The sequence below is a fragment of the Bos indicus x Bos taurus genome, chromosome 3, assembly GCF_003369695.1.
Source record: "Bos indicus x Bos taurus breed Angus x Brahman F1 hybrid chromosome 3, Bos_hybrid_MaternalHap_v2.0, whole genome shotgun sequence".
NCBI classification, from domain to species: domain Eukaryota; kingdom Metazoa; phylum Chordata; class Mammalia; order Artiodactyla; family Bovidae; genus Bos; species Bos indicus x Bos taurus.
In genome coordinates this window covers 883883-897612 of record NC_040078.1, presented here as the reverse complement: position 1 = coordinate 897612, position 13730 = coordinate 883883, and the positions used below count along the sequence as shown (strand labels likewise).

Sequence of the window (13730 nt, the reverse complement as noted above, 5' to 3'; positions counted from 1 at the left end):
AGCACAGAGAGAGGCTGAATCTCCATGTGTTCCCCGTGCACCATCGGAGCACAGGGTGCCTATGGCAATCGATTTGTGTGCAAAAGAGAGACAGTGACCACAGACGGCTTCTCCAACATCTGGGAAGTGAAGTTAAATGCTATTACTTTGCTAAATATAGAAATATGTAAACTCTAAGCACATAAAGACATCCACCTCAAAATTGCTAGTATTTCAATTTTGAAAAATGTATTTCCACAGATCCTTGATGCATGCAGTCAGAGGGGCTTTGGAGGCTGCAGTCAGGCACAACAAAGATGTGTCTTTTCAAATTTTGACCTTACAGACCATGAAGAGAAGTAGCTATTTTTTAATCCTGGGCAACATACAAAAGACATAACACTGGACATTTAAAAATAACCGTTTTTAGTTTAATAGATTACATATAAGCCTATCTGCCACAAAATGTATCATTTTGATACTAAAATTTTTCGATCTGATACAATTCTGCATGGGCTGAAAATAAACAAGATAAGCTAAAACAGCATTAAAGGCAAAGGGAATTTGTGCAAAGCTGGAAGAAAGGAAAGCATGACGCTGCCAACCCTTTCTGACCCTCCAGACAGAGGAGAAACCAGAGGTCTGGTTCTGTGTCTGAACAGAAGGAAGTATTCAGGAACCTGGAAGATGCTGCCTATACAGAAAAGTTAATAAGGGATAACCACAAGAGAATGAGTCATTAAAATCTTTGTTCTCTTTCATGAAAGGTTAGAAAGGATTGTCCAGAATATTAACTCTCATCAGGAATTTGTTTTTCTGAATATCCTGTATGTTTACCTTGCCTGATACAACTTTTTCCCATGATGGGAGATTCAAGAGTGTTTGAAGCCATTGGTCTCCTGTTAACTCAGAGTTTGAGTACCACCATTCCTGAGAGGAGAAAAAGAGAACACAGAATTCATTATTGCTTCTCAGCTTGTATGGTCAAGAGTGGTCTAATACAGAAATGGTCAAATGTACCTGAGCTTTTAAAATGAACAATGACTTTTGCTACCCAAACTAGGATAACTCTAACACATAGAGGAGAAAATTCATTTACTTATTCAACAAATACTGAGTATAATAAGGCACTGTGTTGGAGACTAAATGATTTTTGTGTTCCAACTGTTCACATTCTCGAGGAGAGGCAAGACATGCACATGAATAAAGGTGGTGGCGGTGTTTAGTCTCTGAGTTGTGTGTGACTCTGCGACCCCATGGACTGCTGCCCGCCAGGTTCCTCTGTACATGGGATTTTCTAGCCAAGAATATCAGGGTTGCCATTTCCTCTTATAAGAGATCTTCCTAACCCAGGGATCAAACCCATGTCTCCTGCATTTCCTGGATTGGCAGGCAGATTCTTTACCAATGAGCCAACTGGGAAGCCCCATGAAAAGGTAGAGAAATTGCTAAATTTGAAGGATGGGAGGATCTCATGAGAACTGAAAGGGGAAGAGGAGGTGCAAATACCAAACCTATGGATATGTCATCCCTTTCAGAAAGGCCTCTGATGGCCTTCCACACCCAGTGAAATCCAAAGCAGGTAGTGGGCTTCTTGGGCTCCTTAACATCCCCTTTGAGCGTCTTCCCCAGCTTGCTCTCTGATGCTACATACTTTGCTCATGTTCAGCCAGCACTTCTCCAGCACATTCCCTTGAGTTTCACAGAACTGTAAGGCTGTGTTCAGGAAGAGGTCACAATTCTGCCCCTCTCCCATTAGTATACAGACATAGGCCATCAGATGGTAGAGTCTTGGGTAGAAGACAGGCCCAGTGGTGTTTTGAGCCACCAGATTCTCCAAGTTCTAAAGGAAAAAGCAACATAACAGAATCAGAAAGGGATCCTTGACTGAAAGGATTTTTCCATTTCAGATCATTTGGGATCATTTCAAGGGTATAAGCAATCAAGTAAAAAAGCACATTACTGAAACATACATAGAAAGTAGTGGAGATTAGATGATAAAAGTCAAGTAGAGTGGCTCCAGTGGCTTACCCCAACCAAGAATGTGATATGGGTCTGCTCATTAACCCAAAAGGGCAACCATTCTTAAAAGAAACTGAGTCCCTCTGAAACTCAGTTCCCCCGCTGAATTTATGATTAACTTCTTTACCCAAATCTTTATTCTCTTTCTTGTCATGCCCCATTCCCCTCAAGAATTTGAGTTGAGGAATATCAAAGAAAGCAGGCAACTGAAACTGAGTGAACTCCACAGGGCCCTCCCATGTACAAAAGCCCTTCTATGTCCCCTGTTTCTTGTTTGTAGAAAAAGGCTTCAGTCTCCTAGCTCTTCCCTGAGTTCCAAAGGGCAAATTCAAGCAGTTACTAATTAGGGAAGTAAGGGAATGTAGGAAAAAACCAGTCAAGAAAATATAGTTCAGTGATAAAAACAGTCTGAGCTCTTCCTCAAGGAAAATACATGACATTCTGATACATATCTTTGAGTTCTTCTGCAGGAACTAAGACCCTCACCCAGCTACAGGATGCTGACTCCATGCTGACTATAAGACATAGACCCCAGACTGGTTAGAACCAGAAGGTTGATGATTAACATTCGTGAAACACCACCCTGTTACCTCACCACCAGCCAGTCAGAATAAAGTCATGTACACTGCAGCCCTCACTCCAAATGTTGCCTTTAAAAACCCTTCCTTGAAAGTCATTGGGGAGTTTGGGTTTTTTGAATATGAGCCACCCATTCTCACTGCTGGGCCTGGCAATAAATGCTGTACTTTCCTTCACCACTGCCTGGTGTCAGTAAATTGACTTTGCTCTGTGCCAGCAAGCAGACCCAAGTTCAGTTCAGTAACAGTAGTAACATTTTCTTTTGTTTACCAAAGGAATATAATTTTAAAAATTTTAAAAATTATACCTCAACTGAAAAAAAATGTAAACATTGAAAAGGGGAAAAACAAATAGCACAGAATTTAAAAAAAAAATGATAGGAAAAAAAAGAATCACTCATAACCCTAACAGCTAAAAAAAATTATTTTGACATTTGGATATACACCTTGACATTTGGATATACACCTTGACATTTGGATACACATTTTTATTTCTTTGCTGTGGACAGGGAATGTTGCCCACCATCCCGGTTCTACAAGAATCAAGCCATTAGTCACTGCAGCCACCCACCAATGGTGTGCCTGAGAAAAACAGGAAGTGTCTTGTGCTTTGGACACTGGTCATAGATAGTTAGATGCCTATCTAAGGAATAATTTCAATGAATCCAAATCCTTGCATCTTCTATACATAAAAAAGTGTTAAAATCATTAACTTGTGATGTTGTTCTTTGTGATTAGCAGTAATCTTTTGATGTTTTTCCCAGGAAAAAACTCCTATATATCCTGCCCCCTTCCTTACTTCCTCAGAGCAGTTACTCAAAAGCTATCTGTGAGGCTGTCCTCCAAGCTACAGATATAATCCTCAGTAAGAACCCTGAGTTGGCTTAAAGCTCAACATTCAGAAAACTAAGATCATGGCATCTGGTCCCGTCACTTCATGGGAAATAGATGGGGAAACAGTGGAAACAGTGTCAGACTTTATTTTGGGGGGCTCCAAAATCACACCAGATGGTGACTGCAGCCATAAAATTAAAAGACGCTTACTCCTTGGAAGGAAAGTTATGACCAACCTAGATAGCACATTGAAAAGCAGAGACATCACTTTGCCAACAAAGGTCCATCTAGTCAAGGCTATGGTTTTTCCAGTGGTCATGTATGGATGTGAGAGTTGGACAGTGAAGAAAGCTGAGTGCTGAAGAATTGATGCTTTTGAACTGTGGTGTTGGAGAAGACTCTTGAGAGTCCCTTGGACTGCAAGGGGATCCAACCAGTCCATCCTAAAGGAGACCAGTCCTGGGTGTTCATTGGAAGGACTGATGATGAGGCTGAAACTCCAATACTTTGGCCACCTCATGCAAAGAGTTGACTAATTGGAAAAGACTGATGCTGGGAGGGATTGGGGGCAGGAGGAGAAGGGGACGACAGAGGATGAGATGGCTGGATGGCATCACCGACTCACACATGAATTTGGGTGAACTCTGGGAGTTGGTGATGGACAGGGAGGCCTGGCATATTGCAATTCATGGGGTCTCAAAGAGTCAGACATGACCGAGCAACTGAACTGAAGAACCCTGAACAAAATCTAACTTGCAACGTCAGTTGGCACTATCTCACACACACACACACACACACACACACACACTCATACTCATACTCACCACAACTGGTATCATACTAAACAGCAATTCAAAATATTTTTTTCTCATTTAGCACAACATTGTAAACCTTTTCCAGTGACATGATTCTTTAACATCAGATCTCACAAATCCAAATACTGACAGTCATGTAAGAAACATAAATAAGAGGTAAGATAAGAAGCAAGGAAATTATGTCATACTGGAGAGAGTATGACCTAAATGCCGCCCTTCATCAGTTCCAGCCAATAGCTGCCCCTTAGAATTGGGGCTTAGAGTCATCAGATACTGCAATTTTTAAAAGAGTCAGAAATTCAGATTTTTTAATGTGAAAATGTCTTAATGTTTAAATATACCATTTCTGACTAATACATATATATTTACATATATATATATTTTAAGTTGTGTCCAATGCTTTTGTGAACCTATGGACTGTAGCCTGCCAGGCTCCTCTTTCCGTTGGACTTCACTAGCAAGAATGATGGAGTGGGTTGCTATTTCCTCCTGTAGAGATAACCAGCATTTTGAAAGGCATATCACTTTTTCCCCTCTAGTTTTTAAATACTATAAATCTGAGATCAACATCTTTATTACCACCTGATTATCTCCTTAGGGTCATTCCTAGGAGGAGAATTAAATGATGTGCATATTTTAAAGATATTGATGCATTTTGCAGAATGCTCTCTAGAAAGTTTATGAGAGTCCTTCAGAGGACTTCTCTGTTATGTTATGTCTTCTATGTTATGTTATGTCTGTTATGTTCATGTCTTCTCTGTTGTCTGCCAATTTGACCATCAACAAGACAATGTCTTATTCTTTTATTTCATTTACTTCAATATCACTGAAAGCAGAGGAACCAGGGATCAAATTGCCAACATCCGTTGGATCATAGAAAAAGCAAGGGAATTCCAGAAAAGCATCTACTTCTGCTTCATTGACTAAAGCCTTTGATCATGTGGATCACAACAAACTGGAAAATTCTTCAAGAGATGGGAATACCAGACCACCTTACCTGCCTCCTGAGAAACCTACATGCAGGTCAAGAAGCAACAGGTAGAACTGGACATGGAACAACGAACTGGTTCAAAGAAAGCAGCACATCAAGGCTGTATATTGTCCCTCTGCTTATTTAAGCTATATGCAGAGTACATCATGTGAAATGCCAGGTTGGATGAATCACAAGCTGGAATCAAGATTGCTGTGAGAAATATCAATAACCTCAGATATGCAGATGATACCACCCTAATGGCAGAAAATAAAGAGGAACTAAAGAGCCTCTTGAGGACTGTGAAAGAGGAGAGTGAAAAAGCTGGCTTAAAACTCAACATTCAAAGAACTAAGATCATGGCATCCAGTCCCATCACTTCATGGCAAATAGATGGGGAAAAAATAAAAACAGTGCAGACTTTATTTTCTTGGGCTCCAAAATTACTGGGGACAGAGATTACAGGCTTGAAGTTAAAAGACACTTGCTCCTTGGAAGAAAAGCAATGACAAACCTAGACAGCATATTAAAAAGCAGAGACATCACTTAGCAGTCAAAAGTCTGTATAGTCAAAGCTAGGGTTTTCCAGCAGTCACGTACAGATGGACTTCCCTGGTGGCTCTGTCTACAATGTGGGAGACTCGGGTTCGATCCCTGGGTGGGGAAGATCCCCCTGGAGAAGGAAATGGCAATCCACTCCAGTACTCTTGCCTGGAAAATCCCATGGACAGAGTAGCCTGGTAGGCTACAGTCCATGGGGTCGCACAGAGTCAGACACGACTGAGCGACTTCACGTTCACGTTCACGTTCATGTACAGATGTGAGAGTTGGACCGTAAAGAAGGCTGAGTACTAAAGAACTGCTACTTTCAAACTGTGCTGTTGGAGAAGACTCTTGGGAGTCCTTTGGACTGCAAGGAGATCCGACCAATCAATCCTAAAGGAAATCAACCCTGAATGTTCATTGGAAGGGTCGATGCTGAAGCTGAAGCTTTACTTTGGCCACCTAATGGGAAGAGCTTACCCATTGGGAAAAGACCCTGATGCTGGGAAAGACTAAAAGCAGGAGGGGAAGGGGATGACAGAGAATGAGACGGTTGGATGGCATCACCGATTCAGTGGACATGAGTTTGAGCAAAGTGCAGGAGATGATGAAGGACAGGGAGGCCTGGCGTGATGCAGTCCACGGGGTCACAGAGTCAGACACGCCTGAATAACAACAACAACAAACTTCAATATCATAGAAATGGATCGAAATGTAGATTTTTTCCTGACTAAACTGTTACACGTTTTCGTCCATCAATTCTTTGTTCAAGAAATTAAGCATCTACTGTATGTAATCAACCCTATGGGACATTCCCAGAACAAACCATTCACACCACATCCTCTGCCTTCCACTTGTTTGTAGAAAAGCTATATAGTCTATCTCCCAGGCCTCCAGTGAGTCACAGAAGACTGGCTCCAGAATTAATGGCTGAAAGTATATGACTGTGTAGTGACAAGAATAGCAGTTAGGCCAGGAGAATTGACAATAGTTTAAACAGTACCTCAGCCATATGGCAGCCACAGACTCTTTAGTTCCTCCCTGAAGTAACTAGATAACTGTACCTGTTATACATTTCCTGAGTTGTTTTATAGATGCTAAAACTCCCACCAGATGGAAGAAGTTAACTACTTAATGACCACAAGATGTAGCCCCCAGACCTACTGGAGCCTGAGGATTGATCATGGTAACCTCTGGGACACTGCTCTGTTTCCTCACCATCAGCCAATCAGAACTGTGCATAAGCTAATCACGTACCCTGTGACTTTTCTCCTCCTTGCCTTTAAAAATGCTTCCTTGAAACCTATTGGGGAGTTCAGGTTTTTTGAGTATTAGCTGCCCTGGACCCCTCATCTGGCACCTTACAATAAAGGCTGCACTTTTCCTCATCACAACCCAGTATCACTAGATCGGCTTTACTGTACTTGAGAGAATGAACCCAAGTTTGGTTCAGTAACATATGTAAAAGGTATTGCTCTATGTTTAGCGGGAAATATCAAGTTTGATTTTGTGTTCTTTTGGGCTCTTTTATTCTTTCTACTCGGAGAAGGCAATGGCAAGCCACTCCAGTACTCTTGCCTAGAAAATCCCATGGATGGAGGAGCCTGGTGGGCTGCAGTCCATGGGGTCGCTACGAGTTGGACGCGACTGAGCGACTTCACTTTTACTTTTCCCTTTCACACAATGGAGAGGGCAATGGCAACCCGCTCCAGTGTTCTTGCCTGGAGAATCCCAAGGATGGCAGAGCCTGGTGGGCTGCCGTCTGTGGGGTCACACAGGGTCGGACACGACTGAGGGGACTTAGCAGCAGCATTCTTTCTACTCCCCACCTCTACAACTCCCTCCCAATCCTGGGCTTCCCACCTCCATCACCTTGAAATCACAAACTCCTAAAGTACAAAGAGAATGCTTTACTCATTTTTGCTGCAATCCCAATAGCAACTATTGTGTTTTTAGCCTGTTCTGTCTTTGGGACGAGATTCCCAGGTGACTCAGTGGTAAAGAATCTGCCTGCCAACGCAGGAGATGCAGGAGACGCGGGTTTGATCCCTCGGTCAGGAAGATCTCCTGGAGGAGGGCGTGGCAACCCACTCCAGTATTTTTGCCTGGAGAAGCCCATGGACAGAGGAACCTGTCAGACAACAGCCCATAGGGTCGCAAAGCGTCAGATATGACTGATGTGACTGAGCATGAGCAGGAGCATGATTCATAAATATATCTTATTTAGTAATAAGTTTTAAAAAATGGAAATGCATGCACATACATAGACGAAAATTTGGAAAGTGATTTCTCAATATGCATAAAGTGGTTATCTCTGGGTAGTAAGGTAAGTAAGGCAATTCATATTCTAATTATGGGGATAGAATTACCTTCAAAAACTTACCCTACAAACAGGTAGAACTTCTACAATCAGAGAAAATAATTATCACAGAAGGTAGAGAAAAAGCCACTTATGGTATGAAGTACCCTGGAAAACAAAGAAGAGGCCTTACCTTGAGTAGGTCAACTCCAGCGTCTTGAGCATTCTCTGATTGTTCTTCAATTTGCTTTTGAAGGTAGAGAACTTGTCCTTCCATATACCTACTGATGCTTATGCAGTAAAGAGCTGTTGGGGTTCTTCTCGACACAAGATTTTTGGCTCTATTGGAAAATACATGAAAGCTGTTCCATTCCTGCAGTCTGGCATACCTATATTACCACAGAAGAATAAGAAAAATCTGTATCACCCTTAGAATGGGCTGGTTTTCTGAAATGAGTCTCTCTAGAGGTGTAGCTATGAGAATGTGGGTCTCTGGAAGCCTGCCACTGGCCTATTCAGGGGAAATTATCTGATATGGAGCAAGGACAGAATAGAACTTTTTTGATGATTTGAAATTAATAGAATTGGGGGGAATACTTGGATAATATTAGGTACCATTTAACTCTCTGACTCTAAAAAATGAGGGAACTCCCTGGTGGTCCAGTGGTTAGGACTCTGTGCTTCCACTGCTGAGGGCCCCAATTCAATCCCTGGTCAGGGAACTAAGATCCTGCCAGCTGTGCAATGTGGCCAAGGGAAAAAAATGTTAAAAAGTGAAACAGAGCAAAGAGAGAGATTCTAAAGAGAGAGAGCCTAGGCTAACACTACTCAAAGTGTGGACCATAGAAAGGAATCGTCAGCATCACCTGAGTGCTTCTTAGACATGCAAGCTCTCTGGTCCAATCTAGATCTGCTGAATCAGACACTCTGGGGATGGGACCAGAAATCTGAGTTAATGGACTCTCCAGATGATTCTTATGCCCATAAAGTGGGAGCAGTATTGTCTTAAGCTACAGTTGTTGCAAGAACTCCTCAGGGAAGATAGAGTAGAATAAGAAATTAATGTGATTTTTGAATTTTAGATTCCTTGAACTTTAACTCACATGTGCAAATTAATTTGACTTTGGACTTCTATTACTTTAGACTTTAGCTAGCAAAGTGTAAATTAAATTAAATTTTAAATCCAAATTTTTGGATTTTAATTTCTCCCAATGAGTTTTATAATAAAAGGAAATTTCTATTTGAATATGAAACTGCTCTAGTCTGTGGCACTTTATATAGGAATGTCTTTGCATTGTCATTTAACATCATAAAATCTCTAAATATTGGACTACATGACTGCATATATAATTTGAGATGGGAAGTGTGTGTGAAAGTCGCTTAGTCATGTCTGACTCTTTACAAACCCATGGACTGTAGCCTGCCAGGATCCTGTCCATGGAATTCTCCAGGCTAGACTACTGGAGTGGGTGTCCCTTCTCCAGGGGATTTTCCCAATGGGGATTGAACCCAGGTCTCCTGCATTGCAGGCAGATTCTTTACCTGCTGAGCCACAAGGGAAACCCAAGAGTACTGGAGTGGGTAACCTATCCCTTCTCCAGCAGATCTTCCCAAACCAGGAATTGAACTGGGGTCTCCTGCATTGCAGGCGGATTCTTTACCAACTGACCTATGAGGGAAGCCCACATGACTGCTTATATAATTTGAGATGGGAAGTGGAATAGGGAATAACTTTTAAGTCTTGGGGATGGCTGTGGCAGTAATTTAGTTAATGTTCTGGAGCCTTACTATTAATCTACTTCCTTGAAGCTAAGGTCATAGTTGCAGCCCTACTGAGTTTAAAATGTATGGGTTAAAAGATGAAGCTTTAGCCGGTTAATGGCTTAATGGGTTAATGGGGTAGGAGGCCTGCTTATTCCACCCTCCTGAAGCATCCTTCCATGTGAGGGAGCACCACTGGTGCAAAACTCTCCATTTCTTTCCCTGCCTCACTCACACCTCCAGTGGTAAGGAGTGACTTAGCTGGCTGGTGACTTTGGGACAGGAATTAGGCAGGTGTAGCTCTCTTTCTGGAGAAGGCAATGGCACCCCACTCCAGTACTCTTGCCTGGAAAATCCCATGGACGGAGGAGCCTGGTAGGCTGCAGTCCATGGGGTCACTAGGAGTCGGACACGACTGAGCGACTTCACTTTGACTTTTCACTTTCATGCATTGGAGGCGGAAATGGCAACCCATTCCAGTGTTCTTGCCTGGAGAATCCCATGGACAGAGGAGCCTGGTGGGCTGCCGTCTATGGGGTCGTACAGAGTCGGACACGACTGAAGCGAGTTAGCAGCAGCAGTAGCAGCAGCTCTCTTTCATCTTGAGACCCAGTGAGAGCCTGGTGCCCACACAGGTAGCATGGTACTACCTGCCTTAATGAGGTGGAGAAGGGGCAGAGTTTTCCAGAACTTCTTACTGCTGATAGGGAAGTCTAATCCTGAGGTTCAATATCAAGAAGCTCACCTCTCTGCAGACATAAGCCATGTCCTCCAACATGGACTCTATCAACAGTGATTACGATTCCATCTTGGGGGTGGGGAGGGGGTGAGTGTGCTATATATTAGTCTCCCTCAAATCCCAACACTTCTCAGAAGCAAGTACTCTTTTCTTATAGGTCTCTGTATTAACACAACATGCTTTGTATGAGATAAGTGTTTGTTTCACTGAATACAATTTAAGTAGTATCACTGTTCTGGCCTTGGTTGAGGGGGATGAACTAGGTAATCCCCAAGGTGCCTTTCTGAGTAAATCTGCTCTGTCACCTTCAATCTGTGTTAAAAATTACTTTCCCTTTCTTTTTAGCAAATCTCATAGAACTCTTCCAGGATCCAACATTTTCAAATTTGGCAATTTAGTGTTATGCAACACAGTGTTACCAGATAGCGATACACGAGTAAAGTCCCAGGAGCATTCCACTTTGGAATTTGAGGAGTCTGTTGTCTTCATTTTGGTGTATGAATTGCAAACACTCTTCAAAGGGTCTATAAACAAAGCCTTAAATAAAAGAGAAACAGGAGAGCTTGGCTGGTAGATTGAGAGTGGAGGGGTATCATCATCTTTCTGGCCTAGTAACTCCCAGAATAGTTCCCACTGTGAGGAGAGGTCTCAATCTCTGCTTCCTTCATGAGTCCAAAGGGCCCCGTCGATTGCAACAACCAGGTGGCCGCACTACCCTGCGTTTGCCGAGTTTCTGCTTTTGTGGAAGTTTATGCATATCACTTACAAGTACAGAGTGTCAACCAGGCAGAAGTGGGAGTTAAACCAACCTCCCTGCTTGCATCTAAGGAATCAGCCTCAGTGCAGCCTGGGACTTCTCAATCTGCCCATCCACATTTCCCCTGCTGGCAGCAATAGCTGCATCCCCTTTTGAAAATACAGGTGGGAAAAAGAATGCCCAGGTTGCCAGCTCTGGTTTAATATGCACACTGCCTGCCTGGTATAACCTGAAGATTATCAGAGAAGAACTAGTTTTCCAAATCACCAACAGCTACCAGTGAATGAAACCCTTAGCATTAGCAGCCCTGTCCTTCACTTTAAAGCATGAAATCTCTAAGTATATCCTGTTAAAAATTAAATATGCTAGTGGAAGGTACATAGTAAGACACCATCGGTCACGATCACTATCACTGCATGACGAATGATCTGACACATTAACTGGCAGCTTAAATTCTAAACTTTCTTTCTTCTTGGTCCTTTATAATCCTTGCACTTTCTAGATGGCTCCTTAGCTCATAACACCAGGTTCTCCCCTTCCCTTTCCTGTATGTCTTTCCAGCCAGAAACCCACAGGTCTCAATACCCCTGCCCTGACTGCTGCCACACCACACCAACACGAGTCCCCTGGATCCCCAGTTCTCATAAATTCCAAGGTCATGCTCACCAGAATAAAGCATGATATCCAAGCAAATAAAATAGAAAAACGCCCTGCTGAAGATGTGGTCTTCTGCTACAGAAAGATCCCACAGCCACCCCAGAACCTGGATCAGCTGCTTGTACCTATGAAAAAAAAAGGTGGTAGGATTAAAAAATGGTGGGGGGAGAGAAGGAAGTTCAGTTCTGGTCTCAGTCCTGCCCAGTAATGCAGAACCAAATACAATCCTGAAACAGACTTCAAACCTACTCCTAAATCTCAAATTGACTCTGTTCAATTGTTCTTTCATAGACCTCTCTATGAGGGTGGCCAGAGTCAGACCAACTTGTCCTGGGCCTCTGGTCTTGGCTCTTCTCTGGGCATTTGCCTCTCCTATGAGAGTGTTCCCTTTCTGCCCCCTGGCAGTGCTGGAGGCCTGATCCCCACACACTGGGGTGACTGTCTGGCCCAGTTACTGGCCAGAACAACCAGAGTAGATATGGTGCCTGGGAACGAGTTCTGTGAGAGAGCAGTGACTTCCAAAGGGTGGTGATCATTGGTTACACCAGCTTTTGGTAAACCCTACTCCCTTCCCCATCCTATGGCCAGGGTTAAGTAAATCCAGAACATTCCATAAGTATATCTTTCTTCCTCTCATTTTGGAAAGTTCCTTGAGATAAATACCTGTTTTTCAAGAAGAGGGATTTACAAAGCCAGCAGAGGACCAGATAGTGTTTATTGGGATTCCGAAGCAATGACCACATCTTGTGGGCTCGAGAACCTGGGAACAAAACAATTCCAGTATAGTTCTGGTTATTACCTGTATTTGCATGCCCTTTCTTGACCAGCCAGCCCTTACCTAAGTCAATGGCCAAGTCCAACTGACCCATTAGGAGCTTGATGTAACCAAGCCTATCGGCCACATAGGTCATGATTTCAACGCCCTCGCGTTTCAGGGGGAGGTTGAAGATCTGCTTCATGGCCATGACCTCGTATTTGAACCACACGTCCTGGTAGCCAGCTAGATGTTGGTACAGCGAATAGTCCAGGTAGGCCTTAATGATCTGAAATGGCAGCAGTGGAGGAAAGGAGGAGACATGGGGCAAGACTTAGATGGAACCCAAAGCAGAAAGACCAGGATATCACCCAATATCTGCCAGTAAACATGGATTCATTGAGTTTAGGAATGGAGCTGGACATTTGACCAAACCATGGGCTTAGATACAGAAATTAAGCTGAGTTCCTGCAGTTTAATGCATGAGTTCATGCATTAAACATGAACTATATAAGACAAGCTCAATGGCCCCTTTTGCCCATAGAGAGTCCTTGACAAAATATAAGAACTTGAATTTTTGTGAAAAATAAATGCCATAGCTTATATATGTGGATATAGGACTGCATACCAGAAGGCCTGGAAGGATTTATTCCAAATTGTAAAAAGCAGTTTACCTATTTGTTGCAGTTGGAGGAAAGATTTGAGGAACTTTTTATTTTATGCATTTCTGTGATGTTTAGTGTTATAACAAGCATGTATTAGTTTCGTTATTTAATAAAGAAAGGTTGATTTGGTTTTGTTTGCTTTCAAAAAAAAAGTAAGGATTAGTTCTGAACTTAATTGGAAGATGTATGAGAAGTTTGTTACTCTTTAAACAGCTCTTTAAAAATGATAAAGTTACTCCAAGATAGAAATGTTTAGAGAAGGCTGAAGAGAGTCCCTGCTACAGACACAGTTTACTACTAAAAAGAAAAACACCAAAACTCCCACAAAGCTCAGAATACATATAAACTATTTTGAAA

General features: G+C 42.5%; 1 protein-coding gene across 1 annotated transcript in view; it reads right to left on the bottom strand.

Moving 5' to 3' along the window:
- Positions 1–388: 388 nt before the first annotated feature.
- The window catches only part of ADCY10 (adenylate cyclase 10), an 80860-nt gene continuing 67518 nt past the window's right edge, over positions 389–13730 (bottom strand). The window contains exons 26-32 of the mRNA XM_027526465.1: positions 12793–12997; positions 12618–12714; positions 11964–12079; positions 10960–11077; positions 8234–8429; positions 1634–1822; positions 389–909 (exon numbers count right to left, since the gene is read on the bottom strand). Coding sequence (XP_027382266.1) covers positions 748–909; positions 1634–1822; positions 8234–8429; positions 10960–11077; positions 11964–12079; positions 12618–12714; positions 12793–12997 — 1083 coding nt within the window. The 3' untranslated portion in view covers positions 389–747. The remainder of the gene's footprint in view (positions 910–1633; positions 1823–8233; positions 8430–10959; positions 11078–11963; positions 12080–12617; positions 12715–12792; positions 12998–13730) is intronic.